This window comes from Apodemus sylvaticus, chromosome 18 (genome assembly GCF_947179515.1).
Source record: "Apodemus sylvaticus chromosome 18, mApoSyl1.1, whole genome shotgun sequence".
Classification (NCBI taxonomy): Eukaryota; Metazoa; Chordata; class Mammalia; order Rodentia; family Muridae; genus Apodemus; species Apodemus sylvaticus.
In genome coordinates this window covers 9,317,521-9,341,716 of record NC_067489.1, presented here as the reverse complement: position 1 = coordinate 9,341,716, position 24,196 = coordinate 9,317,521, and the positions used below count along the sequence as shown (strand labels likewise).

Here is a 24,196-nt window from a genome sequence, read left to right as displayed (position 1 = left end):
ATGGAACATCCGTCCACAGGAGCATGAAAGGAAGCCAGTTTGAAACTGGAATTCAAACAGCATGAAGCCAGCAAACAGGAGCCCCAAACCAGGTCCCGTGGGCGGTGGAGGTCCCAGTCTCCCACCCTCGGTGTGGTAGATGCTGGGGGAACAACTCAGAAAGGGGTGGGCAATGGCTGGCCAGGCCAGAATGCAGTCAGTGACTCAGGCCACATCCCAAAGGGACATGGGATTTAAAACACTTTTTTCAATACTTTTTGTGTACAGTGTTTTTGCCTGCATGTATATCTGTGCATTACATGCACTCCTGCTGTCCTTAGAGGCCAGAAGAGGCTGTCAGATCCTTTGGAGCACACACAGTTGTAAGCAGCCTTGTAGGTGCCAAGAATTGAACCTGGGTCGTTTGGAAGAGCAGCCAGTGCTATTAGCCACTGAGCCCAGATGCTTGTGAGATTCCAGGGACCCCCGACCCAGAACAGAGCATCATGCCTGGTTCTCAGCGGACAGATGCATGAGACTGATGTTGTAGATGCTATTTTATGGGGTCAAAATATGTAATAGTTGGCTTGTAATGAAAGTAGGCTTATTTGTAGACACAGAGAAAAACCTCAGTTTGAACCAAGTGCCCACTCTGAAGATGGCAGCTGGCTGGCTTCATTCCCTTCTCTCAGCAGGGAGCCAGCAGACAGCTTGGAGGAGATTTTTGCTCACAAATGGCAGGGAGGCTGGGCTGTTGGAGAGGCAGGAGTTGGTGCCATGGCTCTTCTCCAGTGAGGGTGCAGGAGTGTGGCTGCACTTGGTTAATCTTGGACCTCACTGTGTGCTTCCTTCCTCGCATTCTGGTGCCGTGAAAGCACGATGCTGGCTCCAGCCACTGCGGTCCATCCACGCGGTAGAATATCATCCAGCAAGAGAGGCAGAGAAGCCACGTACAGTCACGAGCCATTACAATGTAAATGAACCCCGAGAAGAAATGTCACCACATGGTGTAGGGTTCCTGGCTGCAGGGACAGAAGGGGAAGGGACAGCAGCAGGACTGGCCTCTTCCAGGGGACGAGAATGTTCTCATATTGGCCTTGGTGACGCTTGCGTAACTCTGCTACTCTCCTGGGAACTAGTCAGTTGTGTGCTGTGCGGTGTTGAAATGTTGTCTCAGTAGAGCTGTTTAAAAAAGAAAAAAAGAAACCAAACACCCAAGTCACAAGAGATATACAAAATGTGTCCCCCACACCTCACCTCGGAGAGCAGTTGGCTGCTGCAGCCTGCCGCGCTGGCACTGGCGAGCCTTACAGTTGGCTGGCATCCCCTCCCCCACCCTGCTTTCTCTTGGGCAGGCAGGTGTTCCTATCTTGGCTCCCTGCACAAGGAGACAGTTTTCGCTCTCACTTGGCACTTGCCCCTGGCCTGCGTTATTCTGACACCTCCTGTCACCTCCCTGCCCTCCAGTCATTTCTGGAGGGACCACAGGCTTCCTCAGGAAAGCAGGTTTTATTCAGATGGGCCTTCCCAGCGCACATCTACCAGGGTCTTTTGGGAGCGTTTGGCCTTCTCCTCCCCACACCGGTCCTTTTTTTAGCCTCTCCATCCTCTAGCCCACTCTGTTTCCTTTTTTTTCTTTCCCTTCACAGCTACCCTGAGCTTCCCACCCCACTGGCTTAGTGACAACTCTCTAGAAATGGCTGTGCAGTGACTAAGACCAAAGCTTAATTGCAACAGGGGCCTTGGAGATAGGAGACAGGAGACAGGAAGGGGCTGGATCCCAGATCTGACTGCCCCTGGCTGCAAGAGTGGCAGCTTCCCAGCTGTGAGTGACAAGACAGTCCCTTTCCTCCTTCCTGCTTTGATTTTTGTTTTTTTGTTTTTTTTTTTTTTAAACACTGTTTCTCTGTATAGCCCTGGCTGTCATGTAACTCACTCTGTAGACCAGGCTAGCCTAGAACTCAGAAATCCGCCTGCCTCTGCCTCCCAAGTATCGGGATTAAAGGTGTGCACCACCACCACCACTGCCCGGCTCCTGCTTTGGTTTTTAGCCATTGATTTAAGGAGCAGCATTCCAGCACAGAGGCAGAGATGAGTTGGGAACTCATAGACAGTCACTTGGCCTCCCGCTTCCAAGCTTGGGAGTATCTGGCTCTAGTGACTCCCTTCCTTCAAGGGTTAATCTCTGAGAGGAAAGGAACAGTTTAGGGTGACTCAAGAGAATCTCCTTAGAAGTGACTCGGGTCAGAGTCTGTGAGAGGAGCCTCTGTGAGCTAGGCTGGGTCTGAGGGTGGAGGGGTGGCTATAGCTCTGGAGCTCTGTGGCAGCACCCTGTAGGTGGAGAAGGGCACCTGTATGGGCTCTGAAAGCAAAGCAACACACAGTAGTTTCTTATGCAAAGGCGGGATAATTACTTCTCCTCAAACTGGCACTCCTCGGCAGAAGTTGCTTTGTACAGATCTTTGCGACCCTGTCCTAGGTATGTCCCACCTAATCTTAAATACTATTTCAAATGTACCCAGATCTACTTTGGGAGCTTTGTTTGACTAATGCAAGGACTAGCTGTGAATATGCCCCCTGGGCTAGCAGTCAGCAACCCAGGAGCTCAGAGGGCTTGCTCAGTGCCCATCTATACTATAGACACCCAGCACCCAGGAAGCCAATCTGCAGTCTTAACCAGAGAACATCATCAAAGATCACTGTGGCTGCACCTTTTGGTCGGGGTTGGAAGCCAGTGACACAAGAGACTCTACTACTTACTGGGTGCTGTGGCTGGCGTGGGCTGGGGGTGGTAGTGGTGTTGGCTGGTTGGGGGTGGGGATGGCTTGTGGGGGATGGATTGTAGGGGGTGGGGTGGATAGTGGAGATGATGGGTAGGGAGGTGGTTTGTAGGGGGGTGGGGTGGCTGGTGAGGGTGGGGGATGGCTGGTGGGGGTGCCAGCAGAGGCATAATGAGACCAGAATCCAATGGAAGCCTGTAGGTATCTATGTTCCTTCATTTTTATTCAGCAAATGCAGGAGTCAGGAGAGAGCAGAGTCGTTCTGACAACTGTAATGGGTCCAGGGTCAGGACAGGCTCCCTGATCCTTCACGTTTGAGCTTGTAGAGCTGCAGGAGCAGGTCCCATCTGTGCCTGCTGCAGTGTAGATGGGCCCTGAAGGCCAGATGGGATGTGATGCACGGCTCTCGTGGGTTGCCGTGTGCAGACAGCTGGAGAGAGCCCTTCCCCAGCATCTCTACCTGGGCTATAGTTTGGGACAACTGTGAATATCAGTGATACCCCCACGTATTTGGGGGCTTGCAGGTTGGCAGCTGACGGTGTGTTACTGGAGAGGACAGTATTCTAATCCTCTGGGAAATTGGTGGCAGAACATGATATTGACCTCTCAGGGGTGGTCTATCCTTCACTAAAGGGCAGCTCTGAAACAGGCTCCCGTTCATTCAGCACTGTGACTGGTTAACGGTGGAGCTGCCCCGTGGTCCTCCAACATAAATCTGTGAGAAGAGAGGTAGAGCAGCATGCCTGCATTCTGTGGGTGCCCGTGTCCGGCTTCCACGGTGGCCCAGGTAGCCCTCACCCCACTGGTCTTTGTGGTACAGCTCCTGCCTCAGTTCCCAGGCAGGTCCTAGCACACATTAAGACATGCACACAGGTAACTGGTCTAACCTGCCACGGCACCTCCTGCCACCCCAGGATCTAAAGAAAGGTTTTGATCTGCTGACGCACACGGTTCTGTTTCAGATCTGCAGTACAGTCTTGAATGTGGTGCATGAAGAGTCATGGGATCAATGCCCCGTTGTCACTCCCTGGGTGTCACTTGCCGCCGCTGTTGTGTGCTCTTGGTGTGTATCTTGGGCCCGTGGCAGCTTGAGCGTGGGTGCATTAGGCTCTTTGGTGGCAGGTTGGATTTTTTGTTTTTTGTTTTTGTTTGTTTTTTGTTTTTTTTTTAATGGTCTGGGCTTAGAAAATTATGGGGAAAATGTGGGTGTAAACTAGATTTGATATCTGAAGCTGTCACATCGTCACAAGCAATACATGTATTATAATATATATATATGTATATACATACATATGTGTGTATATATATATATTCTATTTATGTGTGAAGTTTATTTATATAAAATTTTTCAGGATTTAATACTTCAGCCAACCAGGTCACGTAGGACAGTGACAGGTTAGGGAAGTGTCAGCGTTGTTCCTCGGGTGAGGCTGGTAGAGGCCCGATGGAGACAACATGAAGAATTTAAGGCTAACACACTGCATAACACTTGTGTTGAGGAAGCCATTTTGCGTGCTTAACAGTCAAGCCCCAGCTCCGTGGCAGCCATAGGTCGGCTCTGGGAACAAGGCAGTGGAGCCGCTGTGAGGACCCGTGGGCTCTGTTAATTTTTCTGCTTTCCAATGAATGGTGTTCTGCACGTTAGTATTTTTGGTATACCGTGTGCTGCCTTTAGTGCTGGAGTAATCTATGCCAAGCCTGTGTGCATTTTCCCTGGAGACCCTGTAGCTAGCATCAACCTAGCTCGGCATGGTTCCGTCCACGCTGGCTTTGGCTGGAGTTAAGCATCTCGCAGGTTGGGATTGCTTCCTCTCCTTGCTTCTGGCTGCCTCCTCAGGCTTGACTCCATAGAGACAGTTCTTTCCATGTCTTGTAGGCAGAGGTTCTGTCCCCTTATCCTCTTTTTCCATCCACAGCCTCTGAACAGGTGGGTACATGTCTCAAGGGACCCGTCTCCTTTGCAGATGTGTGCAGGCAGCACTGGTGTCCAGCTGCTCCTCGGTTTGGAGTATTAAAAGTTGCAGCAGCCTTCGAGTTAATAATGCAAAATCCCCTTATCTTGGACTGAGAGTCACTGGCTTCCTCCTGCAGCTGTGAGCTGCTTTATGAAGAGTAGGCTGAAACCAATGTCTCTAGCCTGGGCGCATCCTAGAGCCATCCATGAGCATTCTCGCCTGGGGCCTGAAATCTTTAGCCCATACCTTCTCTAGGATTTGATGGGTGTTCGTCTCCCGAAAAACCTCCAGAGGTTGTACTGTGAGGGAAGTTTAAACACCCCCATTGTCTGCGCAAAGCAGAAACACCTGGGGTGGAGTCTTAGGTGCTGACCTGGAGGTGTCGTCATAGGTTTTCTGTGCATGTGGCAGCTAACCCAGCGCAGGCAGCCTTCGGGTACATAGAGCCTGTGGACCAGTGGTGTACCTCAGTATGGAAATCTATATACAATGCAGTTGCTTCCTTGCCTGTTTGTGAATTTGAATGGATTCATGTGGAGCCCTGAGTTTTCTCCTCTTTCTGCCTTGCCCATGGCCAGCAAGCAGCATGGAGGAACGTGGAATGTCTGTGGGCGTGTCAGGCTGCCGGTGGTTTGTCTATGGAGTGTTCTCTTCTTTTCTGAATGACCATCACCATTAGTTTAGTTTATTAACTCCAGTTTGTAAGATTGCCGCTTTCATTTACTTTGTATCTCAATAAGTTAGAAGCAGCCACACTAGTTCCCTGACAAACTTCCATGGGGCTTCCGTTGCTACATCTCAAGGGTTTGAGTGTCTCTGTATTAGTCTCCCACTTGCTGCTCAAAGACCAGCTCTGGGGTCTTTTCACTGGGATTCAGGCTTCAAGGGAGAGACCAATAAGTAGAAGAGATGGATGGACAGAGCCTCCAGGGCACAAGCCTGAAGGGAAAGACGTTTGCTGAAGTTGGGGGAGGGGCCTGTTCACAGCCCCCCCCCCCCATTGACCTGGAAGCTCCTCCCACTGATGTTCTCAGAGCCCAGCTGAGAGACAAGGCTCCAAGGACATGTTTATCAGGATTGGCCTAAGCATGGGTGGAGGGTTGGAACACCCAGAGTTAATCTCCCTAGATTAGTCCCCATTTCTTCAGCTGGGAAATCTTGTCTGGGAACTTGTAGTTTAGCCATGCTGTAGCTGTTCTTAATGAGGTACAAAATAGGGCGTCATTTCTGCATCTTTTGAAAGTCTTCATAGGAAACTCATTATGATTGTGTCTGATTCATTATTTAATATCACCTACATAAGATGTCTGGTAAGTCCCTCCCAGAGAGTTGGTGCATTTCATTTTTAAATAAGAAAATTAAGTTATACCATATTTCCCAGAAGCTCAGTGGAATGCTCTTCCCACAAACTGGGGATGGGTAGATGTAATTTCCGTTCTCTTTGCGAGTCTCAGCCTCCTTATTTCCACACAACAGTCTTATTCTATGCTTGCTTTTCTCACTGTCAAGAACTTCCTGTCCTTTGTGGAAACTGGAAAGATTGGAGATTTGGCCAAGGGCCTCTTCCCAAGGGCCCACTCTGTTGGAAGCCTGTGGTTCCTGAGCTGTCTAACTCAGCATGATCACGGACTGTGTAATGTGATTTAGAAGTCCAGGCTCATTAAAATAACAAGGCAGTAAAAACAGGTTCTAAGAATAGAATATTTTAATTGCGAAAGATTTCTTTTCAGAAAAACACTTCAATGTTGTTATAATACACGATCTTGACAGATGTAAACTCCGAGGCCCAGTTTTTGATTTAAAGATTTGGATGGCAGAGAAGCCTGGCCTCCAGGTGGCTCTCCCCACCCTCCTCAGAGGAGAGTGGGGGAGGGGAGGGGACAGCATTCAGCCCAGTCCTTCCCAGTTCCTCAAACTCAGACTCAGGTTAGGCCCACCTGTAGTCTATCTTATTGGTTTTTAGGCTAGACTTCCGGGCGGTGTGTTCTCAGAGTCTGGGAAATCCCTTGGCAGGGAGCAAGGCTTGGAGATGTGGTTACTGGAGCCCCAGCGGTGAGCATGGTTACATGGGTGCCTCTAAGAAGCATGGTTACTTAGGTAGCTCTTAGAATGGAACCTGTGCCTTGCCACTGTCACCCACCTATTAGGACAGCTGCACCCCAGCCATCTCTGGCTTATCCCTAGAGATCGTAGCAGTCCCTAACTGAGTGTCAAATACCATCTTCAGGTAATTACTGCAGGTTCACAGATTGACCTTAACACAGTAACAGAGGTTGGACTTCAGTAATCTTCTCTTATTAACAGACAGTGTACACACACACACACACACATACATACACATGCACACACATACACACACACACATGCACACACATGCATGTATGCACGCACACATGAACAAGAACACAGACACTTCCAGAAGAGCGGCCAGGGCTCAACCACCGAGGCATCTCTCTGGCCCCGAATGCATTCAGTGTAGCTCACCACCATCTACAGCTCCAGTCGTGGAGGATCCAGAACCCACTTCAGGCCTCCAAGGGGAATGCACACATGTGGTACATAGGTATACATGCAGGTAACACACACACACACACACACACACACACCAAGGGGAATGCACACATGTGGTACATAGGCATACATGCAGGCAACACACACACACACCAAGGGGAATACATACATGTGGTACATAGGCATACATGCAGGCAAAACACACACACACACCAAGGGGAATGCACACATGTGGTACATAGGCATACATGCAGGTAACACACACACACACACACACACACACACAGAATAATTTTTTAAAAAGACTCCCAACTAATAAATCCCTAGGCCTGGAAAGATTCTCAGCTGAATCACAGCACCGTTAAAGAGGAGCTGACGTCAACACTCCTCAGACTATCCTTAAGACAGACAGGGTACTCACTCTGCTGGACTCATTTTTATGAAGCTGGTCTTACACTGATAACCATACTGGACAATAACAACATGATAGGCCCCTCTCCTTGGGGAATGCCAACGCAAAGGCAATAAAATACTTCTGGACTTGACTGTATATCAAGGTGTCGTTCACCATGACCAAGTGGGCTTCACTTCAAGAATGCAAGGGTGCTTCAAAATATACAAATCAATACATATACTATATCACGTTAACTGTCGCAAAGAAAAAAATTGTAGGACTATATCAATAGATGCAGAAAAGACTCTTGATAAAGTTCAACATCCCTCCTTGATCAAAAACCTTCAACAAGGAGTTGAAAGATAACACCTCGGCATAATAAAGGCTCTGTGTTGAGCTCATATACACATTTTACTAAATGGGGAACTCAAAGCAGTTATACTGAAATGGGCGACAAGGCAGGGGCATCCACTGTCTCCACTCTTATCAATATCGTCTCCGGTGTCTCAGCGAGCGTCGTAAGATGAGAGAAGGGAACAAGGGATTCCAATGTGAGACAAAATTTATCTCTAGTTGCACAGAATGTGATTCTGTTCAGAAGAACAGAAAGGACTCCGCTAAGCTCTCAGGGCTGGTGAACGCTCTCAGTAAGGTAAAGGCCACAAAATTAACATGCAGAAGTCAGTAGCTTTTTATGTAACAATAATAAATATGCTAAGAAAGGAATTTAAAAAGCGGTCCTATTCGCAATAGCAGTGAGGACACCTAAGGGATGAACTTGACAACAGGCTAAAAGACCTTTACAACAAAACCTTAAAGACACCAAAGAACAAAGCTGAAGAGGACACAAGGTTCAGAGGCCTCCTGTGCTCATGGATTGGCAGGATTAACGTTGTGAAGAGTGGCTGTATTGCCCAAAAGAATCAATAGACTCAATTCAATCCCCATTGAGACACCAGTGGGGGCTGGGAAGCTGACTCAGCTGTTCAGAGATTTGCTGTGTGATGATGGGGGACCAGAGGTCAGATCCGGGACCTATGTATCAAGCTGGCTGTCCCTTACATGCCTATACCTGAGGCTCTGAGGGAATACGATACCTTCTTCTGGCCACTACATTCTTGCACACAGATGCATTCAGCCACACACGTGCATTTTGATTATATTCACTCCAGTTTTAGCTCTTCTCCTTAGTGGTCCCCTTCTCCTCTTCCCATTAGTCTTATGTCATCTTTAAATGTTAAAACTCTCTTAAAATTCCCAATGACAATATTAATCAGAACTAGAAAAAAAAAACAGTACTCAAGTTCGCAGACATAAACCTACACAGCTCCAGCTGTGTGCATTTTGGCAAAGGTGCCAAAAACAAAAAACAGCAGCTCTTCACCAACAGTTCCAGGAAAACCGGACATCTCTGGGTATAGGAGAGCTAAGGCAGATCTCTCATCCTGTTTAAAAAAATCAACCCCAAACGGGCCAAAGGTGGTAATATTAGAACCCAGAACCTGCGGCTGTTCTAAGAAACCACTTTAAGACACTCTCAGTGAACGCTCTCAGTAAGGTAAAGGCCACAAAATTAACATGCAGAAGTCAGTAGCTTTTTATGTAACAATAATAAATATGCTAAGAAAGGAATTTAAAAAGCGGTCCTATTCGCAATAGCAGTGAGGACACCTAAGGGATGTCCTCCCTTAGGTGGCTGTTCTAAGAAACCACTTTAAGACACAGGCACAGCCAGAGGCTTTGTGAGAAGGATCACAGCAGCTTAGTAAGAATGCCAAAAATTGATGAACAGGGCTGTGTGAGATTAAAGAGCCTCTGCACAGCAAAGCAAACAATTATTAAGAGGAGAGTCAGCCGTCAGAATAGGGAGAAATCTTTATAGGATATAGATATGATAAAAGATTATTATCTAGGATGTATAAAGAATTTAAACATACACATATATATATACACACATGCACATACATATACACATGCATAAACACACATATATACACACATGCACATACATATACACATACATAAACACATACACACACATATACACACATGCACATGCATACACACATGCACACACATACCAGAAAACCAAACAGTCCAGTTAATGTGTGGGCTAATGAAATGAGCACACAGCTCTCAAATTGTCCAGCACTACTGACTAATAAACATGAGGAGGCAGCCCTCAGCCCTCAGGGAAACAAACTACCACCACACTGATATTTCACTTTGCCACAGTCAGACTGCCTGCCACTCAGATGAAAACCAGATTCTGGCCAGGATGTGGAGGAGAAGGAGCCCTTATGCACTGCAATGGGAGTGCAGGTCTGTCCAGGCTCCATGGAGGTTCAGAACCATCCTGTGACCCAGCTGTCCCACTCCAAGGACCGAGAGGACACATCACAGGGATGCCTGCTCACACCCACGCTTACTACAGCACTGTCCTTAATTGTCGGGTCACGGGGTCAGCCTAAATGCCCATCAGCAGGGAATGGATAAAGAAATTGTATATATGTACAGTGGAGTTTTATTCAGCCATAAAGAAGAGTGAACTTCTGTTAGGTGCTGGAAGGTGGATGTGACCGGAGACCCTCATGTTAAGACAGACAGACAGATGGATGCTGTCAGTGTTCTGCTGTTGTGAAGAGGCACCATGACCACAGCAACTCCTACAGAGGAAAGCATTTCATCGGGGCTGGCTTACAGGGTCAGAGGTTCAGTCTGTCATCATGGTGGCATGTAGGCAGGCATGGTGCTGGAGGAGGAGCTGAGAGGGCTGCATCTGGACCCACGGACAGCAGGAGGAGAGAGACACTGGGCCTGATTTGAGCTTTTCAAACCTCAAAGCCCTCCCCCCAGTGACACACTTCTTTCGACAAAGTCACACCTCCTGATCCTCTCAAATAATGCTATAATTGAGCATTCACATCTGTGAGCCTGTGGGGGTTATTCTTTTGTTGTTGTTGTTTGTTTGTTTTGGGGTTTTTTTTGTTTGTTTTTGGTTTTTCGAGACAGAGTTTCTTTGCATATCCCTGGCTGTCCTGTAGACCAGGCTGGCCTCGAACTCAGAAATCTGCCTGCCTCTGCCTCCCAAGTACTAGGATTAAAGGTGTGTGCCACCACTGCCTTGCTTTATGGGGGTCATTCTTATCCAAACCACAACCATCATGTTTCCTCCTATTTGTAGATCCTACGGTATATTTACATACATACATTACGGTATATGTAATACATACATAGACACACATGCACACACACACAAGTGTATATGTATATGTATGTGTATATGTATATGATGTATATGTATATGATGTATATGTATACGTATATGATGTATATGTATATGATGTATATGTATATGCTTGAAAGCTGAAGGTAGATTGAAAGGTGACATAAGACTAATGGGAAGAGGAGAAGAGGGCCACTAAGGAGAGGGCTAAAATTGGGGAGTGAATATCATCAAAATATATAATACATAATACATAATTGTTTTTAGGCAAACCAATGCTGTGCAGAAATATATGGCAACTTTTGAAAAAGGAAAAGCAGCACATGCAGTCTGGGAGGAGATGGAGAAGGTACCGTAGGCTCAGAAAGGCACTTGGACATCAGCATCCTATGTGCCATTGATATCTGGTGGCCAGGTGGCCTGTTGTCACTATGCCGTATGTGCTTACTCGGGGTAACTCACTGTTCTTGGTACTTTGTGATGCAGACTGAGCTTCTAAATCTAGGGACCCCAGGGGAAGTGCACAGGCAGTTGTGTAACTGTTCTTGTCTACCTGGGGAGAGTGGCTTGCTAAAGGGTGGCTCAGGACACTCATCTGTTGTCTGGTGCTGCTGTTGTCATAGCAACCAGAACGTTTCTACCCCTTCTAAGTGGGATTCATGGAGATGGTAGTGAGTGAACCCTACTGACTCCCTTCTAGGGACACACAGTTGCAGTCTCTCTTCTTTTGACATTCTATGGATAATGAGCAGGCCACCAGTTCTGTATCTTCCACCCAAATCCATCTCCCACTGGACTTTCAAAAAACATTGTCTTTCAAGAAACAAGGTAACTGGTGACAAACTATCTACACCTCACTGTGTACTCATTGTAAAAACACATGCTCACACAAACAAAAAGAAACCTAGACATAAAAACAGGGAAGAAAAAACAGTTAAAATCCGAAGGAAAGGGAAGCTTTAATTCGCATCATAAAGGTGTTTGCCAGGAAGCTGGTAGTGGTAGAAATCACTGGATTTCTCAGCTCAAAATTTGTGAACTCTGGAGGAGCCCTTGGTCTCCAACCAGAGCTTGGGATGGAGAGTCCATGTCGAGGAGCTGCACTGCTCCTCTAAGGCCAGCTATGCTTGGAGCGTAGCTCCGTGTAGAAGCTGTGAACCTTTCCTTGCCTGTGAATTCATTGTGGACCCCAAGGCGATGTATGTGGTCTAAGACTGCTGTGATGTCTGTGACGTGATGTCTGTGACGTGAGGCGGTCATGTCTTGGGAAGCCATCAGAGCTTGGTCTCCTGACGCGTGAAGGCTGGGCTCAGCTCTACTACCCTCAGATAGGTTGGTCATGTCTTGAGTCTGCCCATGAACAAGTGGGCATTTGGGGAGAGCTGTGTTTCTAGGCTGAGAGTGGCTGCAAGAAACATTGCTTATGGTTTTCCTCTGAACCACTATTGGCCATAGGTGATTCCTCAGTGGGCCTTTAACTCCAGGGTCTGATGGGCTGGTGGTGCAGAACTAAAATCCCAGCTACTCAGCAGGCTAAGGTGGCTGACCACAAACTCAAGGCCAGCCTACACAACTTAGCAAAACAACTTAGCCCTAAAAAGAGGGCTAGGAATGGAGGTTAGTGGTAGAGCATTCACCTACTAGAGTGAAGCTCCCCAACACCCCCACATGAAAAAATCTCCAAGATCTTGGAAATGGTCAGATTTAGAGCATAGCGCCTTGTCTTCTCAGGATAGAGGTAACTGAGCCTCCAAACAGACTCTATCCACCCGCTGTTGAAACACCCTCGTGCATGTTAAGACCTGTGGGCAGCTCCAAGAGATAACATGTGTTAACACAGGTCATTGGAAAGAAAATGCAATATAAAAAAATATTGCTCATTAGAAGAAACTCTTACTAACCTCCTTCATTCCATGGCTCAGGAGAACAACCTTAGTGAAAAATTTAAAAGTGAGCTAGATGCTCTGTGGACTTTTTAGTTGACCAGTTTGTAGGTTGGTATATTTCTGATTGAATTCTTTGTCTCAGAAAAGCTGAGCACATATGCCTGATCGTTTTTGAGGAGGAGAAGACTGTTTGGTGCTGTAGACCCAGCCTTGAGTGTAGAACTCAGCCATGGCTTGGTTGATCGTGTTGCTTGTCAATACTGACATAAAGTGGTCATGTTTTGCTGGCTGTTTTTAGCACGACTCCAGGGAAGACATGAACAAATATTTACTCACCTAGTAGTCAGCTAATGACAGACTAAAGTACTGATATCACCAAAATCCAGCTTGAGTTTACTGGGCTTACTTAAAGTAATATGGATGAGGGGTTATGTACAAAAGCAGAAACAACTCAAAGCAACTGAATCAACAAAAGCCCGCCCAATCATGGGTGGCAACTCACAAAAGCTGGAAACCTGAAGATCTCTGCAGGATTTACAGTTCAATAACTGGGAAAGCTTCTTTTAAGCAGACCTGGCTATATAATCTTGGGGAGAGAGGGACTTTGTAATTCTGGTAAGTTTCAGGGACTTCCTGAGACTTGTGAGTTGTTTACTTCCTGAGTTTTAATGAGCCTCCCTTTAGAACTTTCTATGTGTTAAGGAACATCTTTCCAGGATAGAAGCTTTTAACTTTTAAGAAATTGCTATGCAACAGCAGAACATTGGAAACGGAGTCTTCAACCTCCCTTCTTCTCTTATGCTGATATGATGGAGTGTTGTCCTGCCTCTCTTTATACCAGTGGACTGCTGTTCATGGGCATCTGGTACAAGATCCCTTTAGGACCAAAATGGGCCAGACGGTATAGAGGCCTTTTAGAAGGCAAGGGAGTTTCAGCGGTATTTCTTCACCTGACTGAGCTTTGATGGGTGCCAGTGTCTAGGATGGAAACTGTTACTTGTGTCCTTCACCCATAGGCTGGGCCATGTGCTGAGCTGTTCTGTGCTTCTATTCCCAGAGCTAATGGCTAGGTTTGGAAACCCTCTGAGATGTATCTATGGGCAGGTAGCTGTAGTATGGCAGGAAAGCCCTGTAGTGCGTGCTGGCCCTGGCTGCCTCAGAAGCTCCCGCAATCTCTAAACACATTCAGAACTTTTGTAGGGCTTCTGAGAGGAAGAAGGGCCCATGCTACAGAAACAGGGGCCAGAGCAGGCTTCTCCTTCCAGACTTTTTTCCCAACTGGCAAATCATAGTTGGACTTTATATTTTAATTTTGTGGTTCCTGCTATTTTGGCCATAATAATAAAATGAAACATAAAAAGCCACTTAACACATGAATGGACAAAATGTCTGTGCAAACATGGGTTGGTATTCAGCCCCCAAAGGAAGAAAATCATACATTGTTCTGCAGTTTTGGAGGTTATAGGTGGATCCATGGCTTTGGGCCTCTAGGGGGATGACCATGACACTGGTGACACTTACCTCATGGCCAGGAAGCAAAAGAGAGAGGACAGACCAGAGTCCCACAACCCTTCAAGGGCACATTCTCAAGACCTATCCAAAGCCTCCCATTCCCAAAGGCTACATCATTAACCCGTGGTGCCACCCTGGAGACCAACCCTATATCCTATGAGTCTTTGGGGACATTCTGCATCTACACCATAGCATCCCACAGTTTAGAAGCAGGCTAAGTGAAGTAAGGTAGTCACAGAAGATAGGCATGGTTTCACAGGGGCAGCCCCCAGAGCCATCGGTGACACAGAACCGTCGGCGACAGCCATCACCGACACAGAGCAGTTGGTGACACAGAGCTGTCAGTGACATAGAGCTGCCTGCGACACAGAGCTGTCAGTGACACAGAGGCAGGAAGTAGAATGCTGGGAGCTGGGAGGTGCAGGAGACATGAGGGAGGTGTGGCAGGCTCTGCTGAAAGGGGTAAATATTCAAAGAGACCATGGTGGACGGAGGTGCTGCACACAGTGGTGTGATCACGCTTACCCTATTTACTATACTCAGAGATGGCTACGGCACTGCACTCTGTGTGTCTTACCCCTTGATTAAAGTTTTTATAAACGGAAGGGACCAATGTGGGCAAACACACACACCAGTCTTGCATCCTAAGGCAGGTGCCTGGATACTCTGAGGGGAAAAGCATGGCGCCTGGATACTCTAAGGGGAAAAGCAGACTCCGGGTGGTACACCTTCTCGTTTGTTCTAGGGGTGGATTCGTGTGTGGCAAACATAATTCTAGACAATTCTAGACTTTTCAGAAAGCCAGACCACAGAAGAGCGAGCAAGTGTACAAGGTGAAGTGACGGCCGACGACTGTGCTGTTGTGTGGGGCTTGACGATGTGTGTGACTACGAGGGTGTTGAGCAGTCTGTGCTAAGGTGGTGTCTGTCTCATTGACTCATTAGGTGAAGCCAAGAATCTTCCTTCCTACCCGGGGCCAAACAAGATGAGAGACTGCTACTGCACCGTGAACCTGGACCAGGAGGAAGTCTTCCGGACCAAAATTGTAGAGAAGTCACTCTGGTAATGCCCACTGCTCCTTTTTATTCGGTTCTTACTTATTTGGTTTTTATTTATTTATTTATTGGATTCTGAGTTCCAGGCTGTACATGTGAGGTTTTCATATGAAGAAATACCTGTGGGATTCTGGTGTAGGCTATAGTAGGCACCTCTCTCCTGATCGCCAGGGCCCTGAACTATGGGAAACTCTTGGAGCCACACCTTTCTCCCTGGACTTGAAAGGGACTTCTCAAGCGAGCCTGCAGGTGAGGCCGGAGAACTGACTAAGAAGTTGAGAGTTCCCGGTTCCTGCAGAGGGTCTGGGCTTCGCCTCCAGTACCCACAGGTGGCTTCCCCACCATCCTAACCTTCTGTTCCAGGGAATGGCCCCCTTTTCTGGGCTCTGGAAACTGGGCATGCCCATTACATCTATGTAGGCAAAACATTCATATCTGCAGAGTTCTCTCTCTTTTTTTAAAGTTTGCATTAAGAGTTCAAGTGAGAATTTTAAGAGAGGAAATATGTTAAAGCTTCCTCTTCCTGCACCACATTTCTTTAAAAAAAAAAATTAAGTAACACATGCTCTGTACACAGAGCTATAAACTGAGGAGAAAGATCCAGAAGGCATTTATTGGCACATTTTGAGCAAGGGAGGGTGAGCTGAAGAAAATGAGACAGGACCTGTAACTCGTGAGCTTGAGGTCCAGGATACGAGCTTTCGCCGTTGGGATGAATTTTTAGCGTGGATATCTGTCTCAGCATCCTGGGGCTCAGACCTTGCTTTGCCAATAACCTCCCAGTCTAAGGAGAGTCTGTGCTGTGTCTAGGAGCATGTGGGGACAGGAAGTGACATTAGCAGTGATCTGAGAGTGAGCGAGGAAATAGCTAGGAGGCCGTGTACTTACTGTAAGGGAGCCAAGGATATCATCAAGGCAGGCGCACCAGCCTCCCTCACGGTTCTTCAAGATCAAAGGAGACAAGCTGGAGCCAGGAGCTCCACCTTTTGGGTTTACAATTATGGGTTGTGTGGTCTCGAAACACTATTCTGATTTTAAGAGCATTTTTAGCAGCTGAATTATATCCTTGCCTAGTGGCAGCAAACAGCGCGTCCTGATGACTTAATGAGTTGAATTTTTGGAAAACCATTAATGTTACCCGCCCCAAGGGAGGTGGATGCTGTATCCATTCTGTCTGCCTTGAAACCACCCCGCCGAGGTCCCATGGTTACGGCTGTTTGTGTCCTTTTATGTTTTTTATGCACACTTTAGATTTTTTTAAAAAGAAAAAAAAAACAAACCCTGAAAAATACTGTCAGGAGTAAAGTCTGTTGAATGTCTTGTGGGGGTCGGTGAAGAAGATGCTGGGATGGTAATTTTTACTCTAGAAAAATGGTGTTGTGTTACCCTCCCATCACCCATGGATACCTGAGCATGTTCCTGTTTGAGCACTGTGCCCATCAATATGCCCTGGGGACCATGGCAGTGTTGTAAAGTCATCAGAAAGGATGTCTGCCTGGGACCCCTCTGACGGGCAGGTGATGGCTGCTCTCCAGGCACTGGCAGGTTTAGAAGCAGGAATCGTTGTTCCTAATTAGGAGCCTAGACATGGTGCTCCGGATATGGGTAGCACCAAACAGAGGCGATGGGTAGTGAAAGCAGCCCTTAGGAGGTCAGGCCCCTATTTACAGTGAGCCCCAGATCTGTTGCTCCCCTGAACTGATGACTATGAAGTACATCTCAAGTGTGCCCCACCTCACAGCCGGCGATCCCTTGCAGGTACTCTCCCTACAGACAGCTTTAGTACGCTCTCGTCTGGGCTGTTTTTGTTTAATTACATGATAAATGCATGCTGGGGGAGGGGGACACATGAGTGGAAGTCAGAGGACAACTGGTGGGAACTGGTTATGTGGGTCCCAGTTTTGAACTCAAATGGTGAGGTTTGGGGAAAGCCCTTCCCTGACCCCCAGCCATCTTTCCGGTCCTGACTTCTGTTTTCTTGGTTGATTCCCTACCTTAGATGTCAGTAGCAGTTGGGTAGGGGTTAGAAAGAGTGTGCTACTTTTTCTAGCCACCTAAGAAGATCTTTTCAGAGACTTCTACTTGGGTCAAGCCAGAACTTTTGACTTTGAATTCTCAGACAAATCAGTGTGAGGCAGGATTAGAACTTACTAGAAAGAGATTTTAACTTATGTGTCAGCTCTGATGTTAACAGAGACATACTTTGGGAAAGGGTAACATATACCTATGTGTAGTGTAGGCGTCTCAAGAGTCATGTCAAAGTGGCTTTGCAATGTGTGCTTTTGGTGGCTTCTACAGTTCCATTTCAAAAGGTCGAGTCCTGAAGATGCTACTTCAGGGACGTATACAATGTAAGTACGTGTTGAACAGTAATAAATTCAGACAGGTTTTGGTGACAACAATTTACTAGATATTTCCATTTAGCCCTGATGGAGGTGAACACAGATTCTTTTATTCTAATCTCAATTACTAATATTAACTCTCAGATTACTCATTACATATTATACCACATATATGAATATGTATATGTATTCATGCATACATGTATGTATGCACGTATGTATCTGCACTGCAGCAGAGTTCATAGGGTTTCAGAAGTCTTGAGAACAGGGAAACTGATAAAAAGTAAAAATAAGTCTATCAGTATAATAACAAACCAGGGTGACACTCAGTGAGGTACAGGAGAATCAGGCTGCAAGATCAGGACTGAGTCACAGGAATGAGGTGACAAGAAGGGAGTGCCTAGCCCAGATGAGTGGAGGTGGGGACAGACGGACGGTGCAGGTCCAGACAGGTGGATGGACAGACAGCAATTCTAGTAGGCCATGTCAACAGTGGTGATCAAGCCAAGATAGAGATCCTGGGAAGACCAGAAAGACTCTCAGTGTTTGGTACACACCAGGGGTCAGACGATTGCTCCTGGGGTCACCACCATGCTTGGTGTCCTCTCCCTCGTGGGAGGGGCTTGCATCCTTCTGTGGTCTGATCTACTCCTTGCATCCTGTTTTCCTGATAGGATTTTTCATGTGCCTGTGTTGCCTCTACAGTACCAATTTACTGGTAAATTTAATGGGTGGTGCCCTTGCTTCTCAAAGTTTGTCACTATGTAAATGTTCTTATTTGAGATATCTCTATATGAAAGAAATATTGTCTCTCTGCTTGCAACATTCACAGAAAAAGTTTTAATGATCCTGGAACTTTTAATTCTCATCTGGTGAGAGACTCCCGTCAGACTCTGGGGTGAGGGGCTCTTTTTCCTTCCCATCCTGCTTCAGGCTGCTGATGGAATATGCTTGCTGAGGAGTGGCTGTCTTTTTGTTGTTTTTTGTTCTAATTGGTAGATGAGGGCACAGGCAGAACTGACAGGAGCTTCAGGTATGGGTGTATGTGGCTACTTGTAGCCAAGCAGCCCTCCTCACATTAACAGGCCTTCAGACTGGCACCCTCAGGACCGCACTGGGCCACGTGTATGTGACTTGAGGAAGAAGCGAAGCACAGCAGGTACTGTTCAACCTGATGCTGAGTCCCCGTCTGTGGCCTGAAAGCCACAATCATGTGATCTAGGTCAGCACTGGGTCAGCATCCACCATGTGGATGGCAATGATGTGCCCATCAACGCACAAGTAGTCATCTCTGTCAGTCCAAGTCTGAAAGAACTTTCCTGTATAAAGTTCCAAGGAGTGTGAGCTAGGAGGGGCAGGTTTACAAAGAAAGCGTGAGTGCGTGCGTGCATGTGTGTGTGTGCATGTGAAAGTGTGCATGTATGTGTGTTCATGTGTGTGTCTGTGTATGCATGAGTGTATGTAAGCATATGTGTGTGCGTGTGTGTGTGTGTGTGCGCGCGTGTGCGTGTGTGTGTGTGTGTGAAGGGATGGCTGGAGCGATTAGCTGCCAGGTGGGAGCGACAGACAGGGAGGGACACACTGCTGGAGGGCAGAAGGCTAGGAAGAACCCTTTTTAAAGAAGCATCTGTAGGAATGAATAGTGTGACTACTTAAACAGACAGTTTGGTGAATGACTTAAGTTGCTCATAGACATAGCTGAAGAGGAAGCTGAAGTTTGAAACAGAAGGAAATGGGAAATGCTAGCAGTGCGACAGAGGCCCAGCTCACTGGAGCACACAGTAGCCAGACATGATAGGCCTCAGCCCTGCTCTGGTTCTGGCTGGCCTTGGAGGAGGGGCCAGGACCCAGCAGCAGCTGTTGAGGTGAGAGATGGGAGGGGCAGATCCAGTGGCTACTGAGATGATGTGGAGTGGTGGGGCGGAGCAAGTGGGGCCCACTGGTCCAGACTGAGAGCCTGTAGCTAGCTTCCACGATTCCCATAGCATGACTGCTGCCCCACAGACAGCGTCCTGGCATCCATCTAAAGGAACAGATCCGCCATGGCTCTCCAGTGCCCTCCAGCATCAGCATCAACCTGTAGATTAGATAGAGATTTGGCAGCGTTGTCGCAGGAACCAAAGACTCACATAACTGCAAGTCTGAACTGGAAAGTAGGGAAGAGTGTTCTGACTGTACACACACAGCCTGGCAGAGCTGGTGAGGGCTGCAGGAGCTGGGCACGGTCCCCAGAGACAGGTGCTCACAAAGTCCATTCCCCGTGAGTTCTGGTGTGTGCCTCAACTCAAGGCAGAGCCACACAGAATTGCAAAAAGATGGAGAGAGAGAGAAAGACAGAGAGAGAGACAGAGACAGAGACAGAGACAGAGAGACACAGAGAGACAGACAGGGAGACAAAGAGACACAGAGACACAGAGCAAGGCAGAGAGACACACAGAGAGGCAGACAGAGACAGACACACAGAGAGAGATAGAGATAGAGACAGAGATAGAGAGCTGAGTTTCTTTGCCCCTCTGCCACTCATATGAACGCTTTCTCAGGGTCCATGTTGTATGTCTTTCCCATGGATGGATGGGACCTGATGGGCCCATCAGTTCATGTTCACACTACTGAGCCAGTGTTGCTGAGAGAGTTTCCTCCTCTCTATTCCTTTTCTCTACTGTCAACCCTTGGACGGGCACACTGGGGGCTTGCTCTCCCCAGTGAAAGTGATAATGTCGACAGTTATGTCTCACCTGGAAGAGACACTCCTAATCCTGACAACAAAAGGTCTCAGTTACTGTTTTGTTTCTGTGAAGAGACACCACGGCCAAGGCAACTCTTAGAAAGCATTTATCATGGTGGGAAGCAGAAAGATATGGCTGAAGTACTACCTGAGAGCTTCACATCCTGATCCACAGCCGGGGGGGGGGGGGGGGCTGGGAAGAAACAGACAGACAGACAGACTGACTGACTTTTGGAACCTCAAAGCCCAGGGACACACTTCCTTCCTCTAATGAGGCCACACCTCCTAATCCTTCTCAAACAGATACTCTTGTAGTCGGTGGTTCTAGTACAAGCGACTGACATTTCAAGAGAGCAGGAGGCAGGGTTGCACCTGACTTAGAAAGGCCTTTGCCTGGGGCTGGAGAGATGGCTCAGCGGTTAAGAGCACTGATTGCTCTTCTGAAGGCCCTGAGTTCAAATCCCAGCAACCACATGGTGGCTCACAACCATCCGTAATGAGATCTGATGCCCTCTTCTGGGGTGTCTGAAGACAGCTACAGAGTGTACTTACATATAATAAATAAATAAATTAAAAAAAAAAAGAAAAGAAAAGAATAAAGAAAGGCCTTTGCCTGCCACGCCTTCTCCCCCTGTGATTTCTCCATTCTGGGTTCTGGAGAAGGGTTGTGCACATAAAGACATCTGAGTTGACCTCCAAGGAAGTGTCTGTTTTCTTAATCTTGGAATGGTTTGGGTCTGTGGTATCCTGAAGGGAGTTACTCTCATTAAGAGCCAATTACCTGTGGGAGCCATAAAAGGGCTGTGCCCCTCCGCAGTTTTCCCATTTGGTCGTGCCGTCTCTCCAGGGGTCTGCCCCACTTGGAAGTTCCCGAGTCTTTTGCACAAAGCCTAAGAATTCTCTGCATTTATAATGACCCCAAGGAACTTCTCCAGTCCAGGGTGGGCCTTTAACACCTCAGAAAGCCACTGTGCATTCCCATGTGGATGGGCCACCAAGTCCCCCACTCCTGATCCCTTGTTTAGCCCTCTTTCAGCAACAACACCCTCAGCTAGTTTGTCCCCAAGCTCTGTAGGCACTTGTCCCTAACCAGGAGCACACCTGTGTCAAAATGTGGGGTTCCTCCTGCACAGTGGACATCCGCTGGCTGGAAACATCCGTTTGTTTCTGTGTCACAAATCCTAAACGGCTTCTACAGTCCTCTTTCTAAATATCCAGGCCTGGTTGGGACTTATCAACGTGTGTCACTGATGGGGACCCAGGAAACTGTGGGGAGCTGTGCCCAACACCAACTCTCTTTCTCTGTACTGGGCACCCCTGTTCTTTTGGAGAACTGTGGAGAGCTTCTCCAAGAATTACAGTTCCCTCCTATGCCCTTCGCTGCTCCCTTTGTTGGTGGGTTTTTCTAGGAATCTTGCTGTGGCAGCATCAAGTTCCTATGGACTTGTGGCTCATGCAGGCACAAGGGGCATCTAAGAGAAAAGAGACATGGGAACAAGAGGCTTACTTTATCCCAATACCTGCCTGATGCCCAAGACTCCAGGTGGCACAGGTGGCACATGCTTCCTGGTCCTAGAAGTCACATTTCCCATCCCCCGGCCTCACGCCATGAGTCGTGAGCCACCCCATCTGTTCTTCTCACCAGGTCTGTGTTTAGTTTGAAAATGTGCGGATCCGTGTGCCAGAGTTCCAAGATAAACCAATCCCAGCCTGCGTCTTGACTACACATAGGTACCCCACAGCCAGTCTGCTGCAGGCTTCCTGCCAAAACCCTGGGGTGTTAGGCTGTGACATAGGGGGCGCCAGGCAGGAAGTTAGCCTGGTATAAAAGCACCATGACCTGACCTCAGGGTCACTCTGTTCCCAGTCTGCAGACGTGTGAATGGTCTGAGAACCCCCAGTGAAGTTTTTTCATTTCTTACTGGATGGCATCGCGGTTGGTGTTCTGTCTCTGGTGCTCCCCTTTCTCTCTGCACTGTTCTGGTAGCAGTTCCCCAGGGTCAATCTCAGCATCAGTGGTCGAATCTGGACTGCTCTGTCATCCTGGCACCTTTGATGCAAGTTCCTAGGAGCTTTAAGAATCCCAGTCCAGGGGACTGAAGAGGCAGATTTGGGGTAAGTGGAGAGGCTTCCCTCAGGCTTGAGGTCCTCTGGTACCTGAGGTATTTCTGGAACTGGCCGCTGCCCTCACAGGACCCTTCTGTGCCCTGCAGCGGGGGACATTTGATATACTGTTGGCTTTAATGAAAGTTTAATCTAGCTTTTAATTAGTGATTAGCCCCGTGCCTATTTCATAGCTGGACGTTCAACCATTGAGAAACAAGCTGGAGTCTTCATAGAGAGCTGTTTCCAGCCCTTGGGGCTACCAGCTGTTTTAGAGCCCCAGAGTCACATGGATTCTGCCCGAGGTCCTCTTGGAGACTGGCCTTGTCCCAGTCTTCTCAGACTGGGGCACAAAGACCTGGCATGATGAGACCCACCCAGATTCCTGGGTCCTGCCCCTCCTCTCAAGTCCCCGTCCCAAGCTCCACATCCGAGGTTGGGAAATAGGTCCAGGAACTTGCTCCAGGCAGGACCCTGGGGACCCAGCGCTATCATTTCACATGACCAATGTCGCTTGTCACGAGGTACACACACACACACACACTCACACACACACACACACACACACACACACACAGCAAGCAGCAAACAGCTGGGCTGGGGTGGGGCCGCATAGATGTCGGGAAATGACTCAAGGAGGACTTGGTGGTTTCTCTGCAGGTCTCAGGCGAGGCTTATGTGTGCCCTGTGCCCAGTCCTATGGGCAGTGGGAGGGGGAGGGGAGGCTGGAGGGACTGTGAGAGAAAAGATTCAGAGGGCACACAGAGGAGGGGGCGGTAGGGAAAGCGGGGAAGGAGAAATTAGGGAGAGGAGGAGTTTTCAGAGGGTTCCTGCCAGAGGCCTCACTTGAAGATAATGGCCCCTTGTCAGCTTTTCTTTTTCTTGATGAAAGTTCCTTGATTCTGTGAAACTCCTTTGAGCCTCTGGCTTCATCCTTTTTGATGAGGTAAAAGACAGTGTGTCTATCATTCTGGTGGCCTCGGGGGCAGAAGTTGCTGGCTAGATTAATTTCTTCTTGTCAAACAGAAAGAAGAGAAGAGGGGCCCAGCCTTTCCCTGTGGGTCTTTTCTTTATTGGGAAAGAGGTTTCTGGAGCCCTTGGGCTGGAATGGGGGCTTCCTGGCTTGCAGTCCATGCCTCTCCTGCCACTGGCTGTGACCTGGACAAAGGCAGCCTGTGTGGACACAACTGTGGCTCAGCGGTGCCTGGGAGGAGAAGCACTCTCACTGTGGGCCCCTTTGAGGGCCACAGAAAGGAGGCTTTGTCCACAGGGAGGCCCTGGGAGGGGGTGGTAGGCCCTGGGAGGGGGTGGTAGGAGACTGTCCTTCCCCCGGTTTAGCCTGCTTCCTTTTTCTTTTGAAAATATGTTTTAAACTCTGATGCCCAGGAAGGGACACAAGCTGACTCCCATTGGCGAGAGAAGCCACTGCACGGGGTGTTGAGGGCCTGGGCCTACATGCCTGGTTCTTCCTGCTTCTAGCCTGGTCCTTAACCCAGGAGAAGAGTTGGCATACAACTCACCACAGCCTGGGTGTCTCTGCCTCACCCAGAGGTCCTTGCCGGGAGCACTCCCCAGGTCTCTCTCATGGGCATTGTGTGATTACAGTTGGGACACTCATGCCTCAGGACAGAAGAGGTCTTGAGTCCTGCTGCTGACAGGGGTGGGAGTGGAATGTCTCAGGTCAGCCACTAGGAAGAAAGTTGTCCACAGGTGTGGGGTGTGTTGCAC

At 48.2% G+C, this 24,196-nt stretch overlaps 1 protein-coding gene across 1 annotated transcript in view; it reads left to right on the top strand.

Annotated features, from left to right (window-relative positions):
• Rasa3 (RAS p21 protein activator 3) overlaps window positions 1-24,196 on the top strand; it is a 113,066-nt gene that overhangs the window by 32,030 nt on the left and 56,840 nt on the right. The window contains exon 2 of the mRNA XM_052162409.1: window positions 15,188-15,305. Coding sequence (XP_052018369.1) covers window positions 15,188-15,305 — 118 coding nt within the window. The remainder of the gene's footprint in view (window positions 1-15,187; window positions 15,306-24,196) is intronic.